This window comes from Sorex araneus, chromosome 6 (genome assembly GCF_027595985.1).
Source record: "Sorex araneus isolate mSorAra2 chromosome 6, mSorAra2.pri, whole genome shotgun sequence".
NCBI lineage: Eukaryota > Metazoa > Chordata > Mammalia > Eulipotyphla > Soricidae > Sorex > Sorex araneus.
The window spans coordinates 13,551,934-13,572,483 of record NC_073307.1 but is presented as its reverse complement, the minus strand read 5'-3'; the positions used below and the strand labels follow the sequence as shown (position 1 = coordinate 13,572,483).

Below are 20,550 nucleotides of genomic sequence, written 5' to 3'. Positions count from 1 at the left end.
TTAAAGGGTTTACCTGGTTTGCAGTGTTTTCTCAATAACATAAAATAAAATCAGTTACTATTCTAAAATAGTCAGTGACTTCTTATGACTAAAATAGTCATTATTCTAAATAGTGAATAGTCATTATTCTAAAATATAGTCATTATTTTAGATAGGGACTACCAGGACCAGCATACTTTACTAAACAAACCTTCAGGCCACTTCACCCTGGAAAATGCCTGAGGTAACCACGATTCAAAATTTGCTGCAAAAATTTTAGAAGAACAGCATGAGGGTAGATCCAGAAATTTAAATATAACAAGACCATAAATAATCTGTTGGGGCTGGAAAATAATACAGGAGTAAGTCGCTTGCCTTACATGTAGCCAATCCAGTTCAACCCTCCCTACAACTGCCAGGAATGACTTGGAGTCTAAAACCGAAAGCCCAAAGTCTGAGCTCCGCCAGGTGTGGGGTCATTTCCCGCCGACCCCTCCCCCAATAATCTATCCTTAGAACAGTCATTTTCACAGGTACTGTTTCAGGAGAGTAGTATTGGACTCAGGTGTGATATGGTTGGAAATCACTCGTGTAGGATATGAAAAGTGGCATATTTGATTGTTGTGACTCAACCTCTATCTTGCTACTACTGACCTGTTTTTAAAATTAGAATTTACAAGATTAATGATTATATTTCCTTGAACCATGTCACTTGGCAACAAATGCTAACAAAACACAAATTGTTTAATAGCTTCTTGTTTTGTTTCTTTATAATTATTCTTGGAGGAAGAGAAAAGATGTTGTTTCTCTTACCAATTTGGGTGGGAGTGACCAATTTACATCAGACTGGACAGTGTCCACAGACTTTAAGACACTCTGTTGGGAAATTCCTCCTGTTTTCACAGAGACAAGATCATACATTTGTTTGGTACTATCTCCCCTTATGACCACATTGTTAAATAATGCAGGGGAGTAAGTAACTGACTTTGTCGTCAAAAGGACATCATTGAGGCTACTGAAAAAGAATTCCCAGAGGAAACACATTCTTCTTAAAGCTCTGCGAGTGAGCCTTTTCTTTTTATGTAAAGTACTCATCCGATGATGTGAAAGTCATTGTATTATGTGTGAGCTCTGAAGCATCACTAGGATGAATTTTGTTCTTTCACTGTTTGAGGCAGTCATTTCACCGAACTCATTCTGAACCCAAGGTCTTCAGAATTGAGGAAAAGGACTGGTATTTGTCTTTTGTGTTTCATTTGACACAGTATAATCTGTGGGAGAGTATCGTGGGCTAAAGAGTAAGGAGGATAATCTTGTTAGTAAACCCGAGTGTCCCTTCCTCTCCTTGTTTGATGAAAATACCAAGATCCAGGAAAGCAAAGCACTCTCTGCCCTGTGGTGAATTAATAGATGTTAGAGAATATACATAACCGTGGCTATGTCAGAGCACAGCATGTGAAAAGAACAGGAATAAAGAACAGTACCACAGACCTAATCAATGGAGAAGCTACATGAAGTCACATGTAGAAGGCCTCCCTCGCTCCTACAGGAAGCACAGTTAGACAGCGAATATTACTCAAAACGCCAGTAGGGGACTAGAGAGATTGTACAGGGATTACAGCACTTGCCTTGCATGCAGCTGATCCCAGCTGAATCCCTGGCACTGCATATGGACTCCCTAGTACTGCCAGTACTGACCCTAAGCATAGAACTTGGAGTAACTCCTCAGCCCCTGAGCACCGCTGGTGTGGTCACCACACATACACCCACACCCCACCATGCGCCCATACACTCCAGGTAATTGTCACCTGGAGCAATACCATCAACTTTTTGAGTAATGCAAATTCTCAGGGCCTATCTACAGGCCAGAGAGATGTTTGGGTCAGTCCCCAGAGATGGGCACATTTGTCACCTATCCACCAAACATCAGATAATTCTGATATTTCAAAGTTTCATTGTGACAGAGTATATCTAATTGCTGCCAGGAATTTAGAGAAAGGCTATGGCTATGTTTTTTTTTTCCTTTCATGGTTCGGCAGAGGGAATTTCAACATACACACCCTGCCCAATAACCGGGAAGCTGAATGATTACGCATATTCGTAGAGAAAGGACAGACGTTCTAGTAAAAAATAATACATATACTCTAGAAAATCAGATATAAGAAAGTCAGTCATAGCGGTCACATTGAAAATTCTACTTGGTGGGGCCAGAGAGAGTATTACAGGTAAGGAGCTTGCCTTGCTTGGAGCAGACTCAAGTTCGATCTGGCACCCCATATGGTGCCCCGAGTCCACCAGGAGTGATCCCTGAGCATAAAGCCAGGAGTAAGCCCTGAGCAGAGCTAAGTATGGGCCCCCCAAACAAACAACAACAAGAAAAGTAAAGTCAGTAAGTAAAATCCTACCTAGTGAGTATATTTGAGATGATTGTAACAGTTATGGAAGAATTTACTGACCTGATGTGGGAGCTCTTAGATCACCAGTATGCCTCTCTTGTAACAGGCACTTCAGGATGCCCTGAAAGTGGACTGTTCTTCATTTCCTGAGCATGGTTTAGGGAAGTCTGAGATGGACTGCAGCCATGAGGACCTAAGAACAGAAATGGAAGTTCTCAAGCAACAGGTAAGACATTAAAAGCAGCACGGTCACGTGGAAAATGAATGTGGGTCCACTGTTCACGCTTCTTTGGACATTTTTGGAAATTTTCCCATTCAAAATGTGCTCGGGGTTTGGGGCATTGTTTTTTATTTCAATGATCTAGTTTTAAAGCCTAACTTTTGGTGAGATATTATGAATGCCAGGTCTAGAGGGTTTCAGGTAGATTTGATTTATTTTGAAAAAGACTATTAATCAAAACTCTGGATGTTAATCTGAAAGTGCTAGCCTCCAGGTCATCAAACAACAAAAGGAAGTTTGAACGCAAATTCTACATACTTATAAGAAATCACTCAGACTCAGATCTACTGTCTATCCCTATATAAAAATGGCACCACCTAGTAATTAATTGATGTCTCTCTTCATCACTCAACTTCATTCACTATCACCAGGTAGATAGCAACAGGAAAACAGGATTTGCTCTCTAGGTTTCTGTGTCTATCTGCAGCATAAGTCTGGGAACACAGCACAGACAATATACTATTTGAATCTAAATTTAGTTTGCCCAGCTGGAACTGGCTTCAGTGAGGGCTACTCATGCACATCACATCTCTTTTCCTATGAGAGATTAAATAAACTAATGCGGGTAAAAGACTGGAGCAGTTCATGGCTATATGAATGAACACAGGGTATACAGAAGAATTCCCCCCTGGAGCTCACATTGTCAGTAATATATGATCAATGGGTGGAGGGGGGAGCGGAGATGACAGTTAGACTAGCACACTGGAAAGTACTCTTTTTTTCTGATATCCTTGAGTATGATTTGCTGGCTTTTATGCTCTGATTAAATGCCAATTACAATCGCTCTTGTAGCAATATACAGAAAAATTTAGCAATCACATTATTTCTGTGATTGACTTTACGGAGGTAAAGCACTGATGGTAAATTTGGGTTCTCTCTCCTCTCAACTCCTTTGGAATAACATGCTTCATTTCTTCCAAGATCAAGTAAATAGCTTAGAAATAAACCCAAGAGAAAATAGGAGTAGTGTTCAGAGAGCTATAGCACCACTGAAATTCTCAACCCCTAAAGCACCCCTTCTCTTAAAAACAAGAGGAAATTATGTTCTGCTTATGTTCTGACCCTTGGATCATCTTCCACGCTCTCACGCAATGCACACCACATGTGAGAGGCAACCTCACACATGGACTTCACAGTTATGGTTTAGCTCATACGTGATACAGACAATGACAGGCATTCTTTTTTTTTTCCATAATCCCCAAGTGAAGTGCAAATTCCATCCCCATAATTTTTGTGTGGCTCTCTTGCTACTTTCTACATACACATTTAAAGTGTTTGCATTTCTAAATGGGTACCCATAAGCATTACATCATCAAGTGCCCCGGGAAACACTCGAGGGTTTGAGTTCACGAAGAAATTGAGCTAGAATCTTGGCCATCTGACAAAAATGATGACATCCATGTTGGTGCTGAGTTTGATAAACAGTGCTCCGTTCTGATCAGACATCCTTCTCCCATTTCAAATGTGTCTGGCAACTGTTTGCAGAATGTTAGCTTAACTATGTCTGGAATTGAACCTCAGCTCTCAACCAAAATAACAAAAACAGAATGTCAGCTTGGCTGCTATATAGTTCTCTCACAAAATTTCTGGTGAACAAAACCTTTAAAATGCTATATATAGTATTAAACATTTTAAGGCTAGAAAGATAATATACTATATAGCACCATGTAAAATTCTTGCCTTGCATGCCGATGACCTGGGTTCAATCCCAGGTCATCGATACATATGATCCCCTGTGCACTGCCAGGAGTTATCCCTAAATGCAGAGTTAGGAGTAAGCCCAGAGCACAGCCACGTGTTTCCCCTCCCAGCCTGCAAATATATATATATATATATATATATACACACATATATATACAGACATATAAAATGTCAATACTTTTATCATTTGTATCACTTGTCATCTTATTGCTCATTGCTCATTGATTTGCTCGAGTGGGCACCAGTAAAGTCTCCATTCATCCCTGGCACGTGCTAGTGTAGTCCAATGGCATCTGCACAGTCCAGGAATACAAAGAGCCTCAAGCCATTCCTTCAGGGTCTTGATGAAGAAGTCTGACCATCTTCTAGGTGTTTGGCCAGGTGTTCTTTTGATGTCCCATGGAAGCCAACGATTGTCCTGATCCTCAATTGTCAACAGAGGTCAGAACTCTGGATTCCTTCTCTAACTTGAGTGAAACGTGATACTCCAAGCATAGCAATAACACCAAACATTATAAAACCAAACAATAATAACACCAAACATTAGCCAAGCAGTACGAATGCTGGCTGATTTCGACCATGAGTCTGGAAAGGTCGGACTGCAGCTGAATCTCATGAAAACAATGTTCATGAGAAATGGACTAGTTCCTGACGTTCAATTTGCTCTCAATGGAACAAACATCTCTGAATGCGGCAGTTATGTGTACCTGGGTTGAGAACTCAACATGACGAATGAGTTGGCGCCAGACTGCGCAGGAGGAAGAGAGGGGCACAGAACGCCTTCAAGAGCATCGAAGAGGTGTTAAGAGGATGAAGAACACTTTGGGCACATCTTTTTTACTCCACTGTTCTTCCTGCACAACATATGCCTCAGAGACCTGGGCCCTACAAAAACAGAATGAGAACACTATTCAGGTCTCCCAAAGAGGAATCAAAAGAGCTATGCTTGGAGCAAAAATGTCTATGCAAAATATTTAATTTTTTTCTATTATCAACAGTAACAATGATGAATCTCATTCCCCTTACTCTGAAAGAACCTCCAATGCAGCACCTTAGGGAAGAAAGAGTAAAGAGAGGCTGCTAAAATCTCAGAGCTAGGATGAATGGAGATGATACTGGTGCCCACTCGAGCAAATTGATGATCAATGGGATGACAGTGATGCAGTGATCAATAGTTCTATTATTTTTGACTTAAAATTGATAGAACTCTAGGGGGCCAGGGAGATAATATAGCGGTTATGGTGTAGGCATGCACCTTATCTAGGTCCAATCCCTGGCATTATGTGTCCTCCCAAACATTGCTAGATATGGCCCTGGTGATCCCTGACCACCACTAGTTCCCAGAACCACAGGTCCAAACAGCACCACACTGGGATGCCAACACTAAAACATCGGCCTTAAATCAACAATCCTTAAATCAGCGGTGAATGACTTATCCCGAAACAGTGGTTCTTAGCTGTAATCAAGGGACAGAGATGGTCACAGTAATGGAAAATTTAGTAGGATCATGAATGAGGGGTGCTTTCCCACCAAATATCCGTATTATTACTCATGAATTCCTGACTCATGCTGAAAGAGGAAGAATAACTGTCATTCTAAATAGAGTGAAAGATATTATTATAGTTCTATGTATCCAGAGGGAATCCTACCTTGAAATATTTATGAAAAGAAGATAGGGATATCTCAGACTGCAGAAGTCAAATACTAGCTCTTCTGAAATCTCTAATAGGGCGTAAGAGAAAAGAAAACTAACAGTAACATCAAGTTAATGTTTTATAGGTACAAATATATGAAGAAGACTTCAAAAAGGAACGGTCAGACCGAGAGAGACTTAATCAGGAGAAAGAACAGTTACAGAAAATTAACCAAACCTCACAATCCCAGTTGAACAGACTACATTTTAAGGTACGAGTTAAAGCAAAATAATCCTTGCCGGCGCATGTGTCTTTTTAATTTTCTTTCTTTAAAAATTCAATATTTTTTTAGCTTCTGCGTATTGACATTGTTTGGGGAATTTTTTATTATTATTATTAGTGAATCACCATGAGGTACAGTTATAGACTTACAAACTTTTGTGCTTGAGCTTCAGTCATACAATGGTCGAGTACCCATCGCTCCACCAGTGCCCATTTCCCACCACCAATGGTCCCAGAGTCCCTCCCACCACCCCCACCCTATCCCCACCACCCCGCCTTGCTCTCTCCACCCCACCCCGCCTCTGTGACAGGGCATTCCCTTTTGCTCTTTTTTTCTTTTGATAAGTTAACACTGGTATGAAATCATTCTCAAACAATCTTGCAAGAGATGAAAATGAATAGAGCTTTTCCATTTTGTGTTTTAGGGTGATACTTAACAAAGAAACTGAAATTCAAATTTATTTATTTTGATCTTTTTTCTTACAATATTTATTTTGTTAGAATGGAAATTGAATTACCTAGGGCTCAAATTTAAGCCTATAGCACTCGAGCCTAGTGATATTGTTTTAAAATCCTATTGTCCTTCAAGAGTTATATTGGTATGTCTCCCTGAAACATATTTCTAAATATCACTTATATATCTAGTGAAACCTAGAATTTAGTTCAGTGCAGTTCTAGATTTAATATAACCAGGATACTCTCAAAGCAGACAGATAATGTTAATCAGTGTATAGGAATAGAATACATCAAATGTAAGCATACTAAAATTAAGTGTAATAAAATATATTAAAAGTAAATCCAGGAAGTTTTCAGGATGGATAAATATTGATGTTAATGAAGACCAATGTAGCAAAAGCAATTTGTGCTAAAGAAAAGAAAATGAACCACAAAATATTTGATTTCATGAATGCTTTTCAATAAGTAGGAAATGACTGTGAGACGTGATGGCATCTCTGTAGCTTCAAGAGCCGTGGTTTTACAGTAAATTTTAAATTAGTCATTATTCCCTTCTTAATACAAAGTAAATTGTGAATTAAATTTAATTTCTTCCTTGACATATTTTCAAGGATTAACTTGAAATTTTTAATTTCACTTAAGAAATTATTTAGTAGAATCATTTTTTTACCCAAAGAAATGGAAAGAAATGAAATAGTGGTAAAATAATAAAGTGTTTTTCTGAAAATGATTTATACAGTCTACTTTGTAGAACAATGGGAGAGAAAAGAAAATGTTTTATTTACTCAGTGTGAGGAAAGGTCACTTCCAGGGGTGCTTGGGGGGGGGCGTGCAGTGCCAGAGACTGAATCAGAATCTCTCAGCAAAGTGTCCGGCTCCCTGAATGCTAAGTTGTTGCTGCTGAAATGATTTTACTTCTGCTCTATGTTAATTTTATCTATCTTGTGACGTTAAATTTAGATTGTTGATAAGTTGGTGTCTAACATTGGTAATGTCCTAGAGATGTTACTCAGTGATAAGAGCATTTTTGGTTATGTTCTTGTTTCTAGTACAGAGGAGCATATAACCATATTCTATAGACTATAACATACAAGTGATTCTAAGTTCACAGAATCTATAACTTCTAATTAATGTGAACAAAATAAATGATCCAATGTACAATATGGCATACTTGTGATTGAAGGGTAAAGAACAATTTATGTAGTATCTTAAAACTATCCATTTTTTTCTTTAAAGTAATGATAGTGTAAGAATTCCTTTTAAAATGTCTTATTCACTCTTGGAAAAGGATGATAGACTTCATAGGAATATGTAATAGATGGTTTGGTGATCTGTTAAGTATATTATCAACAGAATCAATGCATTTAACATTTTCATGGATTTTCCTGCCACTTTCACTTCCTGGTAATCTAAGTTGATGCTGCTTTCTGCAAGGCATACTTCTCTAGATTATGAGAGAATAAAAGAAGATCTTTCCTAGCTCATATTAGCATATAGTAGGTGGTAGAAACCCAAACCTACACATTCCTGGGAGCACTGGTTTAGTATTTGCTAATTCACTATTCATGCTGGTTTTATAGAATATGACTATTATGAGTCATGGGAATGAGTTACATATTTACATGACAAAAAGTTTGTGTAAAATAGGGAGAATAATAAGTATCTCATAGGAGCACTGAGAAGATTTAGGGAATTATTATGTAAAGCCCTGATATCAGTAACCTGGCCTGCAGCTCAGATACATCCAACTTTGAAAAAAATTATATATATTTTATTTTCATAAAAGTAGTTCACAACAGTTTGAAATTTTTTTAATGGAAGGCTCTGAATGTGTGGCTGACCAATTAATCAATTCTGATTTTCATTCAGTAATCAACAGAAATCAGTATCTATCTACATATTATTTTAAGATATAAATTATCCTCAACAAAACAAAATAACAATTTTAATTTCACCAACTCTTCCAAACTGTGTTTGTGAAGAAATCAACTCAACTACATCCATTGCCATAAATGCTGTCACTGCTTGATCCTTCGGTCGGGAGTAGTTTGGGATCTAATAATGTGAATTAGTTTTGTTAAATAAATTCTCCTTTTTGGTCCATAGATAAAAACTTGTGAGATGGAGAAAGAAAAACTAGAGAAGCAATTAAAACAGGTACGCTGTCCTCACCTAAATACACCAAGTCCTCTTGTCATTGTTTTAATTTGGCTCTTTCTCTCTCCCAGTTTCATCAGTATATCATTATCCAAACTAAAGACATATTCAAATTCTGCTAGAGACCAGTGTTTCTCAAAATTGATTGCACATTGGAATGATCTGACCTGAGCAGAATTAAAACACTGAAACCTGGGTTCCATCCCAAAGGTGAATCTGATGTACAGTTATGATTTGTAGTTTGACCCTCCATCATGTTATTAGATACACTATAAAGGCATTATAAATTTTCTTAAGTTCTCCAGGTGATTCAAAACAGAAGGAAAGCTTGAGATATTTTTTCTAGAGATGGCCTAGAACACCCTTACTTTTCATTATCAGCAAGAGCAGTTTCTGATTAGTACTTGGAAACCAACCAGGCCTCTTAACTGTGACATTCATGGAAAGCCCGTACTTGACATAGCATGTTTCCAGAAGCTCGAGCCTTATTGGGTGCTCATGCAAATGGAGATTTCCTCACAGTCTCACTATCACCTGGAAAATACATTTTCTTAGTATTTGTTAAATTGCTTATGCAATTTACCATGGAAAACCATATCCAAGACATTTGCTTCTTTTGAGAAAATCGAGTATCTTCTTGGCCATTCTTCATTAAAGCGTTCTATGCCATTGATTTTCCAGAAGCCTGAAGGAAATATGTCTCTAAATTCCTAATTTCCTTGCTGAACTTTCGTTATGCGGTAGGAGTCTCTGACTACAATTTAAGAAAACGTATTTTATGCCTCAACAGCTGCTGCTTCTTAAATGAGGACCCCTGTGAAGAGAACATAAAGTGAACTCTAAATACCTAATAAGCGTTTCTTGCTTCTCCAAAAGGGAATGTAACTAGCATTTCAACTTTTGCAATTTTTTGTTTGTTTTCGAGCCACAATTGGAGGGGCTCAGAGCTTACTCCTTACTCTGTGCTCAAGGATCACTCCTGCTAGGCCTTAGAGGACCATGTAGGGTCCTAGGGATTGAACCCTAGCCACTGTCTATCTTTGTAGTCCTCTGAAATTTTGGTACGTGGTATTACTGTTTGCACACAGAGCATATACACAAGGACTTGCCTGCTATTTTATTTTTTTTGCTTTTGGGTCACACCCGGCGATGCACAGGGGTTACTCCTGGCTCTGCACTCAGGAATCACCCCTGGCGGTGCTTAGGGGACCATATGGGATGCTGGGAATCGAACCCCGGTCGGCCGCGTGCAAGGCAAACGCCCTACCCGCTGTGCTATTGCTCCAGCCCCTTGCCTGCTATTTTAAATTAGGATGAAGTCAGATTTAAACCATAAAAATCTAAAGAAAACTTTGTGGTAACATCAATCAAGGGTCAATGGGATCCTCCAACAGTCCCCACATGGAGTGAAATGTCCTTCTTGTTCCCCCCAGATGTATTTTCCAACCTGTACTTGCAAGTTGGGTTTTCAGCAGCGGGATCCGGGTGTACACATAGGCCCTCGGACTGTGCGGGAGCCAGAGAAGCACCCTGTAAGTACAAGTTCCCACTTGAATCGATTAGCACTTAATGTTCGCTTTGGGTAGAAATTATGTCTTTGTCTGTAGTTTGCACAACCTAATATTGTCTATTTAACTCAGTCTCGAATGTGCAGTTTTATAGTGCTTGATGTGCATTATAATTATCTTTGGAGCACTGTATTCACAGAACACATAGACGTGAATAAATGTGCTCATAAAGAGTACCAACTTGAGCTATAATCCCTTGAACAAATACTTGTCATATTATATTGGTCATTTTTCACACTACCCCCAACTGCACTGAAAGGACATTTTTATGAAGAAAGAAAACAATATGAATATAACACACACGGTCTGGAGCATAGATGCTGTTTTCATGGGTAAACTGATATTGAGCGCCTCTAGACCTCGCTACCTTTGCACAAAACACATTTTGACATTTTCCAATCGAAAGGATATTCTTAAATGGTCCGAGGGAAAAAAGTGACCCACTTAGTTGCTTTCCATGACTGTGTCTACTCAGGCAAAATGAAATGAACAGTGGAGCAATTATTTGTGAGTGGAATTGATTTGGACAGTCAACTTGAATAAGTCAGACCCAGAAAGCTCTTCCTTCCTTATTCGCATCAGAATTCCTCCCACCCTCCCACAAGGAATTTTGTCTCTGCCATTCTGTCTACATAGACAGAACCTTCACCCAGGGAACACAGTATGCATTTTCCTGTATTTTGGATTCAATCGACAACAACTCTCCTCCACTGCTGCACCCCTCCCCCCCCACCAAGTTTTTATTAACTGTGGTTCTCATTGTGCAAGGAATCTGAGATTATAATTGAATTTTCGCTAGCAGAGCACTCACAAAGAGTATGAAACTCCTGGTTGCTTCAGAATCTTCCCATACTTTTTTTTTGTGTTTTGAGTTTCACTCAAAGCCCTTTCCCCTAGAGAGGAGATAATGCCTTCCTGGGTGGCCAAGGATGTCCAAATTCAACGGGCATTTTTCATCTGACCCTAATGTGACATACACATTGCTGAGAAGGGAACCTGGTTCTCTTCACATTGTAGCTGGGAGCTACTTCCTTCTACTCTTCCCTTTCCTGTTTCCTTTCTTTATTTACCTGTTTTCTTTTCAGTCTTTAGAAACATAGCTGGGAATCTCCAAAGGGGGTGAATATTATCTTTTAACACTTTTTTTCAGGATATGAAAATAATATTGCTAGAAAAAATAGAAATTTAGTGCCTATTGGCTGGGGAATTGGAGGAATAGTATTCATGTGGGAGGGGCTGGAGCTATAGCACAGCAGGTAGGGCATTTGCCTTGCATGTAGCCATCCCGAGTTCGATTCCCAGCATCCTATATGGTCCCCTGAGCACTGCCAGGAGTAATTCCTGAGTGAAAAGCCAGGAGTAACCCTTGAGCATCACCGGGTGTGACCCAAAAAGAAAATAAAAAGAAAAAAAACTCATGTGGGGAATTAAAGGTTAACTATAAAACTAGTGAATCATTCAAGCTTATCTAGAAATAAAAAACGGTTGTTTTATTCTTTGAATCTTCATTTATGGAAAGAGAGTAAAAACTTGCCTACTATTAAAAACAAAACCTCATCAAACTCTATCAATGGAAAGAGGAACATGGGCCACATTCTGTGAATTTATCAGCAAATGAAGATGCGGATTTGACAAAAGACTCAAAAGCATGTCGAAGGACTTACATTTTCAAGTGATATTCTGTTCAACAAATTCTTGATCCCACAACAGAATTCACAAGAACTTTTGGAATTAAAAAAAAAGAACTTTCAGAATTAATTTTAAAAGTGCACTTTTTACTTCCCACATATTTCGAAGCCCGCCCGAGCACTTGCACAGCGTTGGTAAAATGACTGCATATTCCCCTTCTTCTGGCAACTCTCCTGGAATATAAAACTCAGGCTCACGTCACTTATCCTATGTGTTATTTGAGACATCTAAAAATAAACGAGGAGATAAAAAACAGAGGTGATCTCATTTCCTCTCTAAGCTTTTTCCTGGTCTAAAAGGAGCCCTGGGCCTAGGTGTCTGAGAGGGGGTAAAGTGAGGTCAGACTCCACTCAAGGTCGCATTTTTCTGTGTCTTGTCAGGTAATTGAACTTTTCAGCTACTTTCAGTGGTCTGGCAGCCCTGAAAATACTCCCCCTTGGCCCATTCTTAGAGAACGCTTCCCCCATATTATGGCAGCAGGTAATGGACTAAGAGAACTAAAGGACTGTCTTCTCTCTCTTGGGGGAGAAGAGGCAGTGGTGAATATTTGGAGCTAATAGACAGCATTCACCCCACGGGCAGGTAAAACTGAGATGGACCCTTGATTCAGTTGGAAACCTTATGATTTATTCAAGGCAATTGTTGGACATGTTCCCTGATGTTTGATATCCAGCTGTTCTTAAAGGGTATCAACCTAGGAGAAAATTCCCAGAGAAAAATCTAAGTTCTGCCCATTTCTCTTACTGCCTCTCTGTTCTAATGGATCTCAGCAGCACACAAACTTGGTACGGTAGAGGAGGAGAATAAAGAGCAAAGTGTGCCTTGTTTCACCCCCTCTGTTCCATGTTCCACAGGCTGTGTGCATCTGTCAATCATGTCCCCATGCAATTGCTTAAAGGATTTCTTCCTTGACTCATTAGAAAGCATTCAGCTTGTCTTGTTTTTCACCCTTGATCTTCTTGTTGCTTCCCTGTTTGAGGGCTTTTAAAAGACTATTTGTTGATGGTAGAACACTTTGTTTTATTTGTGGGCTCTAGGACGCTTTACCAAAGTATTTATACACTTCTGCAGATATTGAAAACACATCTGGTTTCAGGAAAAAAGAGAAACAAGCTACAACCCCAAAGTAATAGGAATTCTGGCCAGAGTCGATTTCGGAGGGGTGTATTTAGATGGTAGCTGTGATGAGGGTGGTGAGAGAGATGAGCAAGATTGGCAACAGGTTTGGAAAGAAACTACTCTTGTTTTGCCTGCGTCATAAAAGCCACATCGGATAATTATATTTTTAATGCACCGCTATGTTTCGTTTGAAGTCCATATTGCTATAATAATGTTTTATTGTTCCACACAGCCAGACTATCAGTGGTATGCTCCTGACCAGTTTCCGCCAGATGTGCAGCACAAAGCAAATGGTAAGACCACAGCTGGATGGAGCATTCTTTCATGTTTACATTTTAATGGGATCTTTCGGGGATGTTTACGCCAACGTGCGTTCATTCGTACTTGGGGAGGGAGGACCTACTATAAAGTTGACTTGCATACCCAGCTCTAATGTGATGCACCTGGGGTTAAATCAGACTCCTTAACACAAAGAAAATGTTCGAATACAGCAATGCACGGACCTCAGTCCTGGCTTCTGTTCCTATGCTAGCCTCAGAGTCAGTGTTCCATCTGGGGTTAGAAACGAAAACTTTGTATTAGAACAACCACCACCACAGGGCTCTGTGATCGCACTACAAAGCACAGATGCACACCCACCCTTCCAGGTTGAGTTTGCTAGACAGATGTTTCAAATGTCACTGGCAGACAGACAGAGGAAACCAAAGGCTCAGAACTGTGGTCCCTACGGACTAAATGTCAAGGTTAGGTTGGGGTGGGACATAATACACACTTCTGTGTATGCTGGAAAAAAACGAATCAGTCACCAATCAAGAAAAGACTCACAGCCTCTTTATTTACGACTTTATATATTTCTTTGAATTTTCTTTTAAGCCCTTCTCCTTCTTTCTAGAACCTGCTGTAATTTCTACATCTTGTCTCTAAAGTCTCACGAGACCACCCATGAGTGGGCTGTGTAAACTGGGCTCTAATAACCCCACTTTTGTTCTCATCACCTATAATCAGAAATCAGCGATGTCTGTTACATGTTTACAATCTTACATGACACACATCTGTGACTCTACGTTCTCATTTCCAGAGATTTAAATCTGCCTAGAAAAGTTGAAGATGAGACATACTCTTGTTTTAGGCCATATCTGAAATCAGATAGCATTTAGTTTTGAGCTGAGATCATTGAACTCTAGTCTTGACTACAGAGTCCATTGTGGAGTGGAAATAGGGAGTAAAGGACATCACAAGTAGCTCTGGGGGTTGTAAACTTCACAAGTACCAGGGGCTGTTCACTGTCATATACAGAAACAGAGCTCCCTAGAGTTGCTCAGTGCACAATGGGAACAGACATACACAGAAGCATTTGGAGCAACAAGGAAGTTAAAAAGTGAAACTTTATCATTATATATCTAGGTATTTATCAGAAAACTATAGAAATGTCTTTGTATTTTCTTTTGGTTACAAACATAATAATTGATTTTTAGAGAGGGTCTTGGGTTTCAGCCATAACAAAGTTTTTATTAGAAAGTCATACTATTACCCATAATGATGGTTGCACAGACAAAGAAAAAAAGTCTATGTTTTTGAAATCTATTGCTCCATAACAGCTGTTACCATACAATTATAATTTTCCATTTTCCATTGGTCTGGAATGAATATTAAAACTATTTCTCTTGGAGGTAATTGCTAGAACATATAATTACACAGAGAATTAAGTAATATTATAGGCACTTATATATAACTATGGGAATTTTCCTGTACCAATATTATAGAAACTATTCATTATGTAAGAAAGAAATGACCTTCAGAAACTAAATAAAATGTGTGAAAATAGAATACCATAATATAAGAGACCCACTGTCTACTAAGGAAGAAGCATAATAAACTTTGTGATGTATAGTGTAGTAGCATCTACAGAGGTAGTATTACAATAGAAAAGTAAACCTCTACAATGCACCAATCTAACTTCTCACAACAATGATACAAGCAGGTTTTATTGTTATATCATTTACAAGTGAAGGCTTGGAGAATTTAAGTGGCAAGACTATTCACACAATTAGTAATATTAGCCCAGAGATTACATTCCAGATGTGTCAGACTCAAAATCTGTACAAGAGAAAGAAAATTGACTAGATGAATAAAACTGTCTTTAGTTGTCTATAGATAAAAAAATTCTTTAAACCCTATTACATTTTATTTTTATAATAAATACTCAAAATAATTTACTTTTATTAAATGAAAACAAGTATTTCAGAAAGTTAATATGTTATATTTTATAAACTCTCCTAGGTTTTATTAACTTCCTCAAAGTTGACAATTTTATTTTTCTGATCCAACATATGTAGCAATTACAGATTATCTTAGTATATTCCCTTATCATTATGCCTATTCTTATAATTTTATGACATAGTGGCTGTGATATTTATACATTACATGTAGTGTAGTAGCCTTCAAAGGCATGGAAGCTAAAGTTAAATTGCTACAATATCAATAGACTTTTGGCCTAGTACAAGAATACCTAGAGAAGTGCATGCTATTTGTGTACATATCTAAACTTAATAATATAAGCTAGAAACAGTTTGTATAGTCTAACCATCTATTAATAAATAGACCCAGAGGGCCAGAATGCTTTAAATTCGTTTATGATTCTTTGCCAGAATACAGTGGCAAGAGAGAACTAAGCCACAGGGCACATCTGTTTTTCCCTCTTTCCATCTTCCCACTGTCAGGGGTTTTGGGGTGGGCTTAAGGAGGAGCTAACAGGCATGTACCAACTTCATCCATATACCTTTCACCTATCTACAAACTTGGCCCTGGATCAGCCTTCAGATCTGGGGAAAGGACCCCATGAGCCTACACGAACAGAAAATTTTGGACTCTACATATGGGTGCCAGGAGCTAGGCAGGCTCACTCGGGGAGGAGGTCAGATTAGGGTCCAAAAAGCATGGGACCAATGAAGGGCTTCCTGGCCAGGGACTGAGGACATTAGGTACTGGAAGCCTCAGTGAAAAGTCTTTGGGTCAGTTAATTTCCAACTTTGCTCTCAGGCTGTGTCTGTAGTTATTTAAGAGTGCTTTGGTACACATTAAAAATCAACTCTTCGTTCAAAACATAAACACTTAAATGACGGTTTTCAAGACGTTTGAGACGTGTGTGGCTTTCTCTCAGTAGAGTGTGAAATAGAGACATTTACATACATTGAGCTCCTTAGCTGTCCATGGGTTGATTACAATATCCATTTAGAAACATGTGATGTTTGTGATGTTTACTGAGAACATTTTGATCAAATTTTATCTATTATCCGAACAGGATGCAAAATGACTTTCATGCTTATGGAACAATTATAGTACAGTGGAGTTTAGTAAACCTTTTTGACTCTTCCCTTGTGAAATGTCAAAGGCTGTTTTTTGGACCATAGTATGCCAATCACTTCTCTACTGTCCACACCTTTCATATGGTGCAGAACTAAACTGTGTGTGATAAGCTGGAGCTACATGTAGGCATGTGAGATTTGTAGCAAACAATCATAATTATTTCTTTACAATATAGAAATCAAAGCTCAACTATTATAACTGGTCTTTATGAAAGTCTAATAATAATGAAGTACTTGCATCCTGATTGAGTTTATTTCCTAGGACTACCATAGCAAAGTGCTACAAACTGGGTGGCTTAAAATCCAGAGAGACCGGAAGACTGTAGTTAAGTATTGGCAGGGTCGTGCTTCTTCTGCAGCCTCAAAGGGATCATCCTTCCTTGTCTCTTCTCTCCTCTAATAGCAACAGATGTTGCTTGGCTTGTGGCTGTGTATTTCCAATCTGTGCCTCTGACTTCACATACCATCTTTCCTCCGAGTGTAAGTCAAATTTTCTCTGATAGGAACACCAGTTATCTTGGATTAGGATAATCCAGTTTGACCTATATTAAACTGATACTGTCTGCAAGCCTCTATTTCCAAATATAATCACAATCCCAGGTACCAAAAGTTAGAACTTACACGTCTTTTGGAGGGACCTAATCCAAACATAAAACCATGCCAGAAACTTTTAAACATTGTGGGAGCTTTATACATATATTATATGTATGTGTCCTTTTCTACATATGATTTTTTTTTACTTTTTTATCATCAAAACTTTAGGGCAATCCTAAATCTGCATGCAGACTCAGGACATGTGACTGCCATGCATGGAACAGCAAACTGAATTACAGAAAGCTGTTTAGGAGGTATATGTAGAGTTATATAAGGCTTGCAAACAAAAGAAAAGGAAATGACAAACTTACAGCAGTCCTATGAAGCCGGTACTGATAATGTTCATGTCTTATGAATGTGGAAACTGAGGAACAGAGATAAATCTATACCACAAGCTATTGGCTAGGCCACAGACTAGCTCTGGAATTCTGATGTTAAGTCAAAATACTAAGCAGCATGAGTAGAACACTGCATGCTAAGCATAACATATCTATAAAAGCTATAAATATAATTTAATATTGCAGTTTGAACATATTTTATTCAAATAAAATGGTGTTCCTGCCCTAAAAGCCAGAATATTTATTCCTCAATTTCTCTTTTTATAACTGCCTTTATATCTAAGCACTACAAATAATTTTACAATAGTAAAATTATTATATTAGTTAGAATTTTTTTCAGTTCTATGGCAGTATGAAGAAATACAGTAACCAGTTTACATAACAAAATCTCCTTAAGAAATCTGAAACAGAAGAAACAAAGATCATATTATTATAATCTTCAATATGTATGGATCAAGTAATAATGATGTTTTAAGGAGAGCTTCATTATTAATGATCTTGCCATGTATAGGAGATTAACCAAATATAAAAGACTAATAAAAATTTTATAGATTATTTTGTGTTTTTCTAGATTTTTTTAAAAAGAAAGCATAGGAGAAATGCCATAACTTCAGCCTATAAGTAATTCAGTGATTTGTAAATTATTATAAATAATATATACAAGTATATTCACATGTACATGAACATATGAAAATACAGGAATAAAACATATACATAGTAGGATCATTTGAATTCTGAACATTATAAAACTGACAAAGGGATTCTCAGATTTTTCAGATACTGAAGGTAAGTATCATTAAGGTATGGAATGACAAGCTTGAAATTAGTTAAATTTCAATTGACTACAATTCTGAATCTAAATTTATATGCTCAGCATAATCAGACCTTTTCAGCATGAGTCATAGTCATCAGAAGCATTTTTTTAAGCTTGGAAAAGTAAATTCTTGTCTTTTTATTATTAAAATATTCATCTGGAAATTCTGTGAAATTTCAAAATCAGGTCTGCAAGTATAAAACAATGAGCATATTCATAATTGTAAATAAGGGCAGCACCTTTGTTCTTGATATTGATATAATTATTTTCTCTTGCAATGAGCCACTTTTACTTTACTAATTTGTGGCATTCCATCCTGGTCCTGTCAAAATATACCACATTTTCCATATTGGTCCACACAATACACCAACACATCTATTTTATGAAGAGATATTTCTATGATTTTGACAAATGTACCTGGAACCATATTTTAAAAGTAGTTTGTTTAGCAAATTTTCTCTCTGTGGAGCAAGCTACTAAACCTAAAAGTAAATACATGAGTTACTTGCATATGTAAAATGGCAAAGTCACCAAAATTCCAGAAAGAATGAGAAGTGGAATAGAAGCTTCTCTTTAGGCATGATTACAGATGAGGCCACAACTGATTTCACCAAATGGTAAGCATATGGCAATGCTTAAAATAATAACCCTCTATTTCCCACCTCCTGATTTCTCCCTGTAAACTTGTGGGGAGCTTATGAATAAAATATCTCTCCTTTTTGCCAGCCTAGATGTTTACGTGAGCCTGAAATCAGAAAAAGATAAATGAATTTTTAATTCCTAGTGTGAAATATTTCCCTGCTGTTTCTCATAGGTCTCTCCTCAGAAAAGAAAGTCAATCAGTAGGAGCCCAGGCAAGAAGTGCAGATGGAGCAGGAGAGAGTTTCACCGAGGGACCAAGTTTTGTTTTGTTTTTACCCTGTGGCTGCGTCTCATACAACTGCACACCCTCTACTCTGTTCTTGTGCTGGCTACTGTTTGCCATTGGCCTGGAATGAGAGAAAAGCATAAGAGCTGAGCTCCTGATCATGTATGACGAACCAGGACTATAAAACCAAACACAACTTCAGTGTGTTTAAAATGAGACTTCGAACATGGATTATTCACCATACTCCTTGTACCTCTTCAGTGCCTTCATTTACCAAGATGAGTTCAAGATTTCAACAACTTTCAGGGCAGGGCTATGGTCATTGTCTTAAATATATATTCCCTGGTGGTGGGAGGGTCAGGGGGAGTTGTAGAAATGTTTACATTGCTCCCATTGTTTCTGTTGGAACTTAGTTCTTTAGCCAGTTTTACTAGATCTATATTAGATACTATGTTCATCATCATTGGCCTCAGTAAACCTTTAAGTAGAATTGAAAAGGTGTTTACACATTCTTGAACCTAGTGAGCGGTTCAATTGAAATAAAATAGTAAAGTTGTAACTATAAACAGAATATTTTTGTAATATGAGAAATTGTGAGTCAACTTCATTAAACAGAATAAATTTTTAGTTATGTCATTTATTATTTTTTTGGTGGAGCTGGGGATCGAACCCAGAACTTCACATATGCCAGACATGTGTTCTACCACTGAAATACATCCCCAACCCATGGAATTGATTTTGAAAAATAAGTCCTAATGTGATGGTGATGGCTTTGCTGAATTCATATGTACATATGGAAGTAGTTCAGAGATATTCGAATCTGCAATAAAATCTGTTTTTACTTTCTGTGGATTTGAGTAACTATTAATGAAAAACATAACATCACATCGTAAGCCAATCAAAACAGAAAATAAATATAATCCCAATTATTAGATTGCACAGTGGCCTAATGGATGTCTAAAGATAAGCAGATTTAGAAGTATTTGGTTCAGGGGTCTGGTGATAAAGCACAGTGGGTAAGGTTATTGCTTTGCCCATGACCTACCCAAGTTCAATCACCAGCACTCCATATGGTCCCCAGAATTCTGCCAGGAGTGACTCCTGAGTACAGAGCCAGGAGTAAACCCTGAGAATCACTGGGTGTGGCTGAAAAACAAACAAAAATGGGTGAAGCTCATCCTTTTTGATAAAAAGCCTGCAGGAACAGCTGGAGATTCTCTGTGAGGAGACACAGCATGGGAGAGTGAATCCTAGCAGGTATATACTTCTAGAAATATCTAAGAAAAACCAGGAACATCACCTGACAGTGT

General features: G+C 38.1%; 1 protein-coding gene across 1 annotated transcript in view; it reads left to right on the top strand.

Annotated features, from left to right (window-relative positions):
- TNIP3 (TNFAIP3 interacting protein 3) overlaps positions 1 to 19,218 on the top strand; it is an 85,108-nt gene extending 65,890 nt beyond the window's left edge. Inside the window, exons 9-14 of the mRNA XM_055141966.1 lie at positions 2,482 to 2,601; positions 6,136 to 6,261; positions 8,835 to 8,885; positions 10,319 to 10,417; positions 13,494 to 13,554; positions 19,187 to 19,218. Of these exons, the coding sequence (XP_054997941.1) occupies positions 2,482 to 2,601; positions 6,136 to 6,261; positions 8,835 to 8,885; positions 10,319 to 10,417; positions 13,494 to 13,554; positions 19,187 to 19,218 (489 nt within the window). The remainder of the gene's footprint in view (positions 1 to 2,481; positions 2,602 to 6,135; positions 6,262 to 8,834; positions 8,886 to 10,318; positions 10,418 to 13,493; positions 13,555 to 19,186) is intronic.
- Positions 19,219 to 20,550: the final 1,332 nt, after the last annotated feature.